The sequence below is a fragment of the Theobroma cacao genome, chromosome 2, assembly GCF_000208745.1.
Source record: "Theobroma cacao cultivar B97-61/B2 chromosome 2, Criollo_cocoa_genome_V2, whole genome shotgun sequence".
NCBI classification, from domain to species: Eukaryota; Viridiplantae; Streptophyta; class Magnoliopsida; order Malvales; family Malvaceae; genus Theobroma; species Theobroma cacao.
The window spans coordinates 40,952,790-40,965,507 of NC_030851.1; the positions used below are offsets into that span (position 1 = coordinate 40,952,790).

At 35.9% G+C, this 12,718-nt stretch overlaps 3 protein-coding genes across 5 annotated transcripts; 2 read left to right on the forward strand and 1 right to left on the reverse strand.

The window, feature by feature from the left end:
- LOC18610550 (coiled-coil domain-containing protein 130) lies at positions 506–3,690 on the reverse strand. Its single transcript, XM_018114512.1, has 7 exons — positions 3,600–3,690; positions 3,010–3,072; positions 2,806–2,885; positions 2,049–2,157; positions 1,720–1,879; positions 1,215–1,378; positions 506–1,136 (listed from the first exon to the last, which is right to left on the reverse strand). Exons 1-7 carry the CDS (start codon positions 3,600–3,602, stop codon positions 783–785), a joined length of 933 nt encoding a protein of 310 aa, XP_017970001.1. The 5' UTR covers positions 3,603–3,690; the 3' UTR covers positions 506–782.
- LOC18610551 (CLAVATA3/ESR (CLE)-related protein 12) lies at positions 5,456–6,318 on the forward strand. Its single transcript, XM_007046259.2, has one exon. The coding sequence runs from the start codon at positions 5,670–5,672 to the stop codon at positions 6,009–6,011; it is 342 nt and encodes a 113-aa protein (XP_007046321.2). The 5' UTR covers positions 5,456–5,669; the 3' UTR covers positions 6,012–6,318.
- LOC18610552 (uncharacterized protein At1g26090, chloroplastic) lies at positions 8,657–12,569 on the forward strand. Of its 3 annotated transcripts, none has more exons than XM_018115247.1 (7): positions 8,657–10,044; positions 10,450–10,593; positions 10,695–10,769; positions 10,874–11,067; positions 11,174–11,345; positions 11,425–11,898; positions 12,310–12,569. In XM_018115247.1, the coding sequence occupies exons 1-7, from the start codon at positions 9,814–9,816 to the stop codon at positions 12,439–12,441; spliced, it is 1,422 nt and encodes a 473-aa protein (XP_017970736.1). In that variant the 5' UTR covers positions 8,657–9,813; the 3' UTR covers positions 12,442–12,569. The 3 variants fall into 3 exon arrangements, with proteins under 3 accessions (XP_017970736.1, XP_017970737.1, XP_007046323.2); XM_007046261.2 differs by having other exon boundaries at positions 9,635–10,044; positions 11,425–11,844; XM_018115248.1 differs by lacking the exon at positions 10,450–10,593 and having other exon boundaries at positions 8,661–10,044.

Below are 12,718 nucleotides of genomic sequence, written 5' to 3' on the forward strand. Positions count from 1 at the left end.
ACATCTTCATTTTTCCTTCTTTTACTGCCTGTTAATGCCGAGATGGTTTCAACAGCTAGCAGGTATTTGAAACTCACTCCAATTCTTTCTCATCTTACGCCCATTGGTTTAATTCCTTTGCATGATTGCAACTCTCATACCATGAAATTTCTTTTAAAGAAGAAACAGGATGCAGATCAAGCCGATTCATCAAATTTGTCACAAACTCTTTAGATATAAAGGCATTTTGCTTCGTGACAAAACGTAATAATTAATCAAGAACCTCATCAATTATACCTAAGTCTTGCCCTTCATGTAACTATTGATAATTGGAAATTTGATCAACTTAAAGCTACCCTGGTAACAAGACGACCTTAATGGGCTTGTGCTAGGCCAAACCCATTTCTGCCAGGACCACATTCAAGACCCAAGCCCCAGCTTGATCTATGGTTCCCTGGCCCAATATCAACAGGCTTTAGATTTTGAGTAGCCCGAACAACTTATGAAGAAACGGCATTCACAAAGGTTTCACAATGCTGTTGCTGTAGACATTCACAAATTTCTTAATCAGACAACAGGCGCTCCGTCCTTCCAATGTTGAAGTCTTGCCCAAAGGAATTGTAAACATTACATGTTGAAGTGGGAAGCAAAACTATCTACCCATTCTATTTTCAAAATATAATAGTTATATCACATAGAACACCTATTACACATCTAGATTGATACGTTATGACCACAGACAGATCTCTGGTCGTTGACAAGCAGTAGATATATTTTATATACAAGCAGCCTCAATTTTCAAGCTAAAACTTTCGTGCAGTCATTGAAGCACTCTTCTTCACAGCATTTTGTGACCATGACGATGGCTTGAATCCCCCTGTCAGCAAGTTAGAAGCTGCAGCTGCAGAGATTTTTCTTCTCTTGGACTCTAGCTCCAACCTTTTCTTATTGGAGGACATGAAGGACCCAGATGATCCAGGGAAGATTGAAGCAGCTTTAATCAATGCTCGCTTATCTTTCCTATTTCTGTCAAACTTGGAAGAAAACTTGACCCCTGAAGCAGTAGCAGCATCTTCTTTGGTTGCTGGAAGGAGTCGAATGCTTAGGCCCATTTTCCTCGAAGCAGATTCCTCTTCAACAACCCTCTTCTTTTGACTCTGAGAACATAAACTGAGTGAGTATAACTTAGAAGCAAGTCTAGAAGAATATGTAACCATCTGAAATTAGCAACATACTCTAAGTTTGGCACGGAGAGCTTTGTTGAGGGCATAGTCATCTGAATGCCTGGCATCAGACACTCGCTGAAGGCGCACTAGTACTGGCTCAGCTTCTTTCTTCTTCTGCAAATCCTCTTCCTGATGTTCAAGACGGTAAAATGGATCTGCAAGCTTGCCTCTTTCTGCACGGCAACAAACTTAAACAGTCAAAACCCAACAGAACTTTGAAAAGGTAATCAGATGTTATGACCAAATTGCTAGTCTTAAAATTCATGATGAACGGCCTCTTTGAAGCACATTAATGTAAGTATAATCCCAATGGACACAGAAAAAAAAAGATGTTTACAAAACGTCATTAAGTGTCATACATGGCACTATGGGTTAACCTCATTGTGAGTCAACCCGTGCCTTTGATTGCAAGTGCAAGAGAGATTCACACTTCCCAAACTATTGGTGCAAATTGTGCCACAATACAATATTTCAATGCAAAGCAAAGTATAAATACATGCAACTCATTATATACCTTCATCAGCAGGGAGTTCTAATGTCTCTGCATCCTCAACATCAAACACTTCAGTTTTCCTCTGAGCTCCACTAACGATCACATACTCGCAATTTTTTGGGTCTGTCTGAATGACGATCTCATGTTTGCAGCATGCAGACTTCATGGTAAAGCTCCATATCTAAAAGAAACAGGAAATTGTAAGGAAAACCTGATCATCCCTGAGCTAATGTTAATTCAAAGATTAAGTTTCCATTAACCAGATCCAAAGCACAGAGAAACACTCTTCCACTAGCTCAGATTAAAATAAATTATACATAATAGCTAATGCCACCAGTAAGAAAAGATACCTTTGTAGAATAATAGTTTCCCACTTGCTTCTTTTCAGCGTTGAACCGTACACCTTTTGCAATCATGGAATTGCATCCACCACACCAAACATTGAAAGGCATTTCAAACCTGAAAAGATTAACAATAATGAGAACCAGACACTATAATTACCATTTACAAAGAAACTTCCCAAAACAACAAAATGTGCAAGGATCATTTAAAACAAAAGCAATTAACAAATTTAAGTAATTTATAGTTGAAAGACTTGGTCTTAACAAGTTGGCTGGAGACCTATGTCACTTAGAAGATTAGAAAGCTCTTAAACAATCACCCAGATATCATGTATAGCTTCACAATTTCATGCTGGAATATTAAACCTTAGGACACCTCTATGCACCTACATCTTAACATAGATAGTAACGGCTATAAAATGAAAGAGAAGTATAAAGCTTTGTGCTTCCTTTTTGTGGAAAAACAAAAGAAAAAGGATAGGGAAGTATTGCTTTCTTAAGTCAAGAAAAATAGCAAGTCAGAGCCTAGTTGCAACCACTCTTATCAGAACACAGTGAAACAACCCCAAAAAAGGTTAGTCATGTTCTATTTTCAGATGATTATTTTCAACATTAACCACCCTCAATATATATACATATATATATATATATATATATATATATATATATATATATATATATATATATATATCTTGAAGATACTGAAACAATATTTTTGAGACAAAAAAAATAGCATCAAAACTCCGAAAGGAGTGTGATTCATTACCTTATGATCAAAATGCCTTGATCTATTTTCCTTGCCCTCTCTCTTAAAGCATGTTGACCATGAAACTTGTTCAAAGAGCCCTGAAAATGAACACAACCCCACAGTTTTAAAACGTGATATGTCATAAGTTACATTTAGCAAAAGATTTCCTTGCAACAAAAAAAAAAAAAAAACAGAAAGAAAATAATTGTAAACCCTACATACCTGACTTGGGTCCCATTCCGGCGGATAGTAAAAGTTATCCGCTCTAGCAGCTGCAAGTGAAGACTGCAGAAGCACAAAGAAAGCAGGTTAAGCATTGTTAAATTAATTGCAATGAAGGGAGAAAAAAAAACCCTAGCTTCAGACAAAAGTTGAACAGCAGAAAAACTTAAAAAAGCATTAATTCACGTCGCAACCCTTCAACTCTTATGAAAAACAACATAATAAAACTTATATTAGCAATCAGGCTAAAACATATTTCCCTTAGAACATTGCTCTAAAACATCCTTTAGGAATTTCATGAAATCAATCCAGCCATATGAAACTAAAGCTTGAAATCAATGAAATCGACATAACTGCATCAAAATTCTGCAATTCAAACTCCTAAATTGGCATAAAACTTGCATTTCATGGGGCACGATCTTACGCACGATTACCAATAGTAAATATAAGTGAAACCGACATTATTTTACCAAAATCACTATCTAGGGATTCTAACATCTATATCCAACCATTGGAATAACACGAAACTCTAATTGTAGGGAAAAAATCGAAAGGCAAAACCAAAAAACTAGGTTTAATAATTTGCATACCATCTTTTCTTCTCGTTCTCGATTCTTGTCGTTCTTCTTCCCTTTCTTCTGATTAGGTTTCTGGAGATTGGGAATTTCCTTTGCCTCTTTTCTGGCCTTTTTCCAATTTTTTGCACTATATATAGTGTTTCCATTGTGGGCCGATTTTGGGCTATGGACCGTAATTAAGTTGAGGCCCATTTTTTATTTTGGGCTACAACATTTCCTTGCATTCCTTTTTTGGTAATATATACCAAAAAAAAAAACAAATTTTAGTTAGTAATATTAAGAAAAGCTTGAATAAAAAATTCTCTGTGGTTAAATTTTAACGGAAAATAATAACATAACTGTAATATTAATATAAAATTTTATTAGACGCACAACATAAAATGATGAAAAAGATATTAAATGAGACAATTAATGCAAACAGAATATTTTTATTAAAAATGATAATTTATGAAAAGAAGGACGACTTCCCTTTGCTTTTGTTTTACTACATCTAAAAATAAATAAATAAATGGTCTTAAATAATTTGTTTTGTCGAATGCAATGTTTTGTTTATTGCTTTCTTTAAAAACAAAAATTAATACAAAAGGAATAATAACAAAAAATAATAATAAATCATTCCCCCCAAATAATACAGTTGATGGGTCTTTATTAAATTCATAAAGAGAGACGAGTTGTTTAACAAGTAAATTTAATGAGTGATCAATCCTTCACAGCTAATATTAAAAGATGACAAGCAATTCGTAGAATTAATTGGAGCATATGGGAAATATACATATTCGTTTTTGATAGCGGTGATGTTGGTTTGTTTCTTTTAATTTTATGCGCGGTACATATGATTTTAGACTATAGCATTCCGTAATATTGTTGAAATTGATTAATTATTTTTAATGTTTATATTTTTTTAAATAATGAACCAATAATATTGAACTATAAAAGGGAATAAAAAAGGAATATTGAGTCTTCAAACTAATCAAGATGTGAACTTATGATAAAGATAGAATGAGACTAAAATAATTACTTTAAATTTAGTGTCACAATTATCTCTCCTCTTATACCAATGTCAATGTTTTTTTTTTAATTGGTCCATGTACCAAGGTCAAGATAACTAGTTAATAATTTAAACACACACACACATATATATATATATATATATATTAAAGTGATCATAGTACACCAACAGGATGAAGCTAAAATATTGTCTTAATAGGAAAAAGAGGTACCCTATTATATAGATCCAATAACCCTATAAATATTAAATATTTATATTATAAGCATGGTTGGACGTCTTTAGGTTTAAAGGGAATCATGTAAGGAATTAGTGATCAATTCAGATCAAGTCACAATTTTTGGTATTATTAGGAAGAAGAAAGAAAGGTGATATTATTTGAGGAAAGCCTAAAACACTATATATGGCAATCATCTTCACTATATATATATATATATTATATATATATATATATATCTCTGTCACCAACTTTATTTTTATTTTTGTTTTCCTTGTGAAACTATTCATAGATTGCTTTGTCCATAGAAAATGTGGATTGCACATTCCCCACCCATTTTTCCATTAGTTGCAATTCACTCAAAACCAGCATGGATCTTCTTCCCTTGCACCCCATCATATGATCATGCACTCTTGGATAGATAGATATATATATATATATATATATATATATATTTCTAAAAGAAAAAGAGAGAGAAAGAGAGAGAGAGAGAGAATAAATTGTCATTTATTCATTATTCCTATGCGTCAAAGATATTCAAAAGATTACTAATAATAACCATTATCAAACTTAATATTATTCAAGCTTTGACAATCTTTTAATCATTGCCCTTTTTTCCCTTGATTTCTAAGGAACTTTCATTGGGAAAGGGTCTACCGCTCCCCCTTTCTCTCTTTTCTCTTGTTAGCATTAAAAGGTGCCCTCAGGTCTCACATGAAAGGCCAAATCCACACACATTTCAACCCTTCCTTCACATTCCCTATATTTTGTCAAACTTCAAAAATCTCTGCCTTGTGGTTCCCCTTTACTTTCTGCTCCATGCTTCCCTTTGTAACCCTTCTGCTACTACTCATCCTCCATGGCCTGGAAAGTTTCCCACTTGGTCTTCTTCACCGTCCTTTGGCTCTCTCTCCTCTTCTTATTGCTTCATGAATTCCACAGTTTCAAGTTCAAGATCAATGGCAGACAAGCCAGCTCCATAACCTTCTCATCGCTTTCTCGTAACCCTTTGATCAGTAGGAAAGTTGTTGCTGGCAAATTTGACTTCACCCCGTTTCAAAAGCATCATCAACAGGAGCAGCAGGATAAACACTCTCCAGACATGAAAAGACAATCCCGGGCAGCCGATACCGAGATTGATCCGCGTTATGGTGTCGAAAAGCGACTTGTACCTACTGGTCCGAACCCATTGCACCATTGAAGATGATGATGATGATTATTTCTCAGGTGAAGGAATTACAGGAAAAAAAAAACCCGAAACAAAAAGAAAAAACACAGCTGGTTTATTCTATGATGGTGATTTTGTTTCTTACTTTCTGATTTTTTTTTCTTGGTCATCGATCCTTTACTTTAGTTCTCTATATATGAAACCTTAATTGCTTTTAGATCACATTGATGATTATATCTGTATAATATATTCTTGTGAGTTTGAGCTTGAGCTTGTATATGTACTAGAGGACAAATATTACAATCCCAAGATCACAGAAATGATACATACATTCTATACATTAATTTTAGGGTTCTAGAGATAGGTTTTCATGATTATTAACAATGATTATTTTACATACTACTTGATTTTAATTTCCTTTTTTTTTTTTGGTGGGATTTCAAAGGAAACATGAGTAGCTGTGACGGCACGATAGAACAAAACCAAGCTAACACACACCATAATTAATAATCATTTTTTCTTTGGCTAAGAAAGTAAAAAGAATATATGATTAGTGTAATAAGGATTAATTGCTTTGTGTTGAAGATCAAGGTATATATGTGTGTTTTGTTCTGACTTCACGTGATGGTTTGGTGCCACGTGGCGGATTTGTAAATGATGGTTATGGTTGCATTCATCTCCCATTGGTGATGCCCATAGATCATGCAGAATTAAAATTTAATTACCCCAATTTTTGTAGCCAAGCTTCGGTGTGGAAAATTGGTCCAATTGGTGAGGATTTTAGTGATGGGCACTCATTTAATTTTGGTATGCATGTGCTGTTTCTATCATTACTAGTCCTTTTTATTTTATGGCTATGCCCTATGGGTCACTCCACTTGATTTCAAGAAAGTACTAACATCTCCAAAGTTTTTCTTTTCTTTTTTTTTTCGTTCATGGAATGTGTTTGGATGTTGTAAATTAAGGCCAAAATGTTAAAAGGAGATGAACAGCACATTTATACATTAAAAAAATGCAACTTTAAACTTAAACAGAATAAAATTAAAGAGGATGAGAAAGTGAGAGAAGCAGACGATACAAAGTAATTAATTTACCTTGATTTAGTCTCTTTTGACAATCTTAAGGATTTGATTTTTGTTTTCTTTTATGATTAAGAGGGTTTTTGAGTTTCACATAATTTGAGTTGGACAAAGTTTTAACTTTTGTTATAATGTAGTTTTAAGCGTTGACCATGTTTATATATATGTGATGAATATTTAATCTATGTTAATAGGTCGAAAATATCATCTTATATTTATAAGATACAACATGTATCTAAAATAGTATATAATATATAATAATATTTATTGGAAAATCAACCACTACATGCTAATTAAAGCAATAAACTTTTTAGTTCCATGTAGGAATAATGAGGTTATATGTGATATGAATTGTCACTATTATATATGAACATGTATATGTGTGATGCAATTTACTCCTATGAATAAAGTATCCATGTGGCTATATATGGTTGTGGTGGAATTAGATCATGACATGATTATCTCTTCTCGATGGGCATAAAAGAGAGGAAAAGATATTCGGTCAGAGGTAGAGGAGAATATCTATATATATATATATATATATCCTTAAAGATCAATGTTCTAATGATAGCCATCATCATGATTATGGATTGAAAGTATTGTATTTAAGATAAGTTATTTTACTAAAAGCAAAATTTGAGGAGATGGAGGTTAGGGCGGGCATCATTCATCAACAAATATTATAAATTTTTACAACAAAAATTAATTTCTTGATGGTAAAAACCTCTTCTGTCAAAGCTAGAACCTAGCCAGCTAGCTAGATGAGAATTAGAGCCTCACCAAAGGAAGGATTGGCCGACTTAATTCCCCAGATTGGACGTGGTACGTCTAATCATCTTTAAGTTTGATTACAACATCACTCTAATTGGTGATTGCTTGTACAACTTGTATCTGACAGCAACATTTGGAGAACATAGAGGCCAAGTTGGTATGCGTGAGAGTTTGATATTGTTGCCTATCTTTCATGGGTTTAAACAATTTGCGAATGAGAGAGATCTCATCCCTGTCTCATTACACAGTTCATCAGAGATCAATGGAGTGATAGGCCACCTAATGAAAAAGATGTTTCGTACCTTAATTCAGTGGAAAGATTGAACACAATTCACTTGGATGTTGAGCGTTGTAAATAAAAGAAATTATTCCATGACAATATATATATCCCAACAGTTTGTGTTAATCTGATCTAATCTAACAAAGTTTTTTATTGTTGGATTGTGACCGATGTATACTGACAACAACTTGTGTGTTTTGTAATAAATTTGGCAGAAAATTAAAACAAGGGGAGCTTGGAATTTGGCAATGCATGATAAATGAATCATGGAATAATGCATGAAGCCGAAAAGATTAAGCTGAAGATAGTCAAAGGAAGATTTATTAAGGGAAAGGATTGAACATGATTTTCAATCAAATTAATTTATTATTGGACTAAAATCTGCCAAATTAGCTGTGACAAACACGTCTTGGATTAGTTCTAGGAAGTGGTTGGAGGATTAAGTGGACTAGATTTAATTAGCAGCTGGAGTACAGCTAGGAAAGTAGAGTATCATAACCTGCAAATCTGGAATCAGTCGACGTTCAACCCCCATTAAGAAGAAAAAGATTAAAATTGAGCAGAATAGAGACCTCCAAAGGCCAAGAATTTCCACTTGATCAGACACCCTTTGCCTCGACTCAACTGCTCCTTATAATATTTCAAACAAATTGACCACCTTTTTGCATTTACAATTGATTCTAACCAAAATTGAAATATTCATTCACAAGCATCAGGGCCCCCAGATGGTCCGTGTAATCGATGAAAACCATCAGTACTGGGATCCATTCCTCTCGCCTTGTTTCTCTCAGTATCAGCCTGGTAGCCTTAAGTGCTAAGCACACACACCATGGCCGTGCTCATCCCAAGTTTAGGGACGAAGCAATTGATACAAAATTTGCACCGAAAGTCACCCTTACTGAAGCCTAAGCAACTTGTCACAAACATCGGTGACAAAGCAATTTGGTTCATCTACAAGAAAAGAGGCAGTCACGATATTGATCAGCAGACGACTGAAAATGGAGCTGAAGAGCAGGAGATGGTTAAATTTGTGGCAGTAGGCGATTTTGGTGGGCCAGAAATGCATGCAGGCCACCAGAATTTTGCAGGTGTAATATTCTATGATAGTTACTTATGGAAATCAGCTTTTCCAAGCCACCACCAAGGTCACCTGCAGCAGGGGCAAGTCCCTTGCTGAGTTTTTCTCTTCCTGGAGCTAATTAAGCATTTCGAGCTACCCTTTTTTTTTTCTTGATATTTCTTCTCAATCAAAAGAGATGTATTAAATAGGATGACATGATGCATGCATGCATGCTTACGATCTTCACGAGAAAGATTAATAACATGCCAACACTCAAACATCTAATAGATATAAGAAATCGACATTTTTCAAAAGTAGAAACCGTGTATGATGACACTTGTATCGGTTTCGTGCTACTATCACACCAAATTTAGCAAGAGAGTCGACAAAGGCGTTAGTCTGGATATCCACACAGTAAGATCTCCTGCAGAGTACCTTATTGTATATCCTTTCTAACATTAATCTTCTTCATGCTTTTAGTTATGAAAATATTGTAGATAACGGGCCGAGCTGGGCTTGAATTTTTCGAGATATGTCCGATTGGGCCAGAGATGGCCCCTACACATGAACAGCTTCCAACCTCTATCTATCCGCTACTTACTCCAGTCTGTCTGAAAACCATTTTCAGAAAAAAAAAAAAAAAAGATGTCCGCTTTTCTTCTGTCTTCCCCTGCCCTCTTCCCTCGCTTCAATTCCAATTCCAGTCTCTTGAGTCCTTTAAGAAGAAGAATATCTCAAGTAATTCTTGTTAAGGCGGCTTCTTCTGTTAACGATAAAAATGACAACGTTGATTCATCTTCCTCAAGTACAAGGTTGATCACTTTCTTAGGAAAGGGTGGCTCCGGCAAGACCACCTCCGCCGTTTTTGCTGCCCAGGTTCCTTCTTTTATCTCTATGCATTTTATCTGATTTTTCTTTGTTACTTGAAACATCAATGCCTTCTTAGATGCCCTTTGTCTCCGTTACACGGATAGTTTGGTGCCCGAAGCCTAAACTGACAGGATAAATCAGGAATGGGCAATTCCAGGACTCATGACAGATTTACATCACGTTGCAAGCAAATGTTGTTTTCTAGTACTAAATTTGTTAACCGGACAAATTAGCTTTACTAAATTCTTATTTGTTGGCCGAGAACTTTAGCATCATTTATTTACTGCGTACTATTTGGTGAATGTGCCGAAACCCCTTTCAAGTTTTAGCATTCAGGCTCAACTGTTCTGTTCGTTTTCCTTCCCGTTCCCCTGTCTTCTTTCCATTTTGACTTTCTTTGCTGCTGCTTAGCATTATGCGATGTCTGGACTGAGTACGTGCTTAGTGTTACACGGCCAGGATCGCACCGCTGAGTATCTTCTCAATTGTAAGATTGAGTCTTCTCCCATTGTATACCGTGACAACCTTTCAGTTGTTAGGCTGGAAACAACTGAAGTATGTTTCTTTACTTTCTTTTCCATATTGTATCTATGCCAGTGAGAAAATGTTGGCTCAAATGGCTATTGGCTGAGAATGGATTTTTTGTTAAACTGCAGATGCTTCTTGAACCCCTCAATCAGCTGAAGCAAGCAGATGCTCGTCTTAATTTGACACAAGGAGTTCTCGAAGGGGTGGGTATGTAATATCTCTTGAATTTTTTTAGTTTTGACTTCTTTGCCTTGGATGTTTTGTCTGCACAGTACTTCACTATGTATCATTATTTGACACATAGTAGGTTGTGGGAGAAGAGCTTGGGGTGCTTCCTGGGATGGATTCTATGTTTTCAGCACTTGCACTTGTGAGGCTTCTGGGATTATTTGGGAGATGGGCTCAAAGGAACCATCAAAAAGATATATTTGATGTGATAATATATGATGGTATCAGCACTGAGGAAACCCTACGATTGATAGGTGCAAGCAGTAAAGCAAGGTTTGGAAATAATGTTTTCTCTTCCCCTAGCCCCCGTGGGACAAAAAATAGAAGAAATTATTTCTTGTTCAAAATGATCAATATACAACCATATGACTATGCACAGACTGTACTTGAAATACCTGCGAAGTCTTGCTGAGAAGACAGATCTTGGGAGATTGGCTGGTCCTTCACTCCTGAGACTTGTAGATGAAGCCATGGGCATAAGTGGGAAGCCATCCCAACTCAATGGGACAATGAGTGCAGAAATATGGGACAGTCTGGAACGAATTCTTGAGGTTATCATAAATTTCATTTTATCAATTACGAAATTTTAAGATGATCCAAATGGACTGCCAATGACTGTAAGCTATGCAGGTAGGATCTTCTACCTTTTCAGAACCTCATCAATTTGGCTGCTTTCTTGTGATGAACCCAAACATTCCAACATCTATCAGTTCTGCATTGCGTTATTGGGGTTGTACAATGCAAGCTGGTACGCAGGTTTCTGGTGCATTCGCCATTGCTTCCCCTGATTTGGATGTAGAATCAATGGAAAATGTCAAGAAGAGTTTTTTTCCCTTGCCTTTAGCCTTTATTCCAGATCTCTCAATGGGTTCCCCTCAAGATTGGAATGCCATCATGCTGAGCAATACCAGTGAAGGCGCAAGGGATCTCCTTTCTTTGCCAGCAGGCCAGAAGTATAGCATAGTGTCATCAATAAATTTTGATGTGGCAAGAAAATCAGTAACCCTTCTCATGCCAGGTTTTGACAAGTCAGAGATCAAGCTATATCAAGTATCTTCAGTTCTGAACTCTCCAATTCTTCTATGTTCTCTGATAGTTCTGAAGGTTTTCTGAGATGCTGGCAGAAATTTTACTTTCCTATCTTGAAAATGCTACTTAATAGAAATCTGTTCCCCCCCTTCCCCTCCCCCGCGCCTCCCCCCCCCGCCCCGCCCCCCTTTTTTTTTTGGGTTAAATTAATCTTCCTAATGAGCAAAAATAAAGTTGTCCCTGGAGAGGGATAGCCGATAGAGATACCACTTTGTACTAAAGAATTGATACATTAAGTTTTAAGTAGAATTAGCTTAGTTTGTCAGATAACAACTAAGAATTCAACTTTTTTCTTGGAAACCTTTTTTAGGTGTATTTAACTTGCATGGTTACTCACATCTTGTTATACCTCTTCACATTTTCTAAAAATTAAGACTTCCATATGGTCGATAATGCTGGTGACTCTTTTATATGTGACAACTGCAGTATAGAGGAGGATCTGAGTTGTTGGTGGAAGCAGGGGACCAAAGACGACTCATATTTCTGCCGCCTGAAATTCAAGGGAAGGTCGGAGGCGCCAAGTTCACAGACAGAAGTCTTGTAATCACAATTCGATAATGCGGTTCTGAACCATTGTTTTAATAATTTTCATTTCCGTATTGGATATCTTTCTTGAAACAACAGTGGTCAGATTTTACTGTGGGAATTGGATATGGTATAGATGTGATAGGAGTCCTTTAAATCAACAGAAAAGCACTGGACTTCAAATTTGGCTTGTTAGGAACCCAGAGAACAACAAAAATATAAGTGATGGCAACCATCCCAAATGGAAGCAAGCTTTCTGCTTGGGATTTGGGTGGTGCAAGTGGCTCACAGAAGCCAGTATAGACATAAG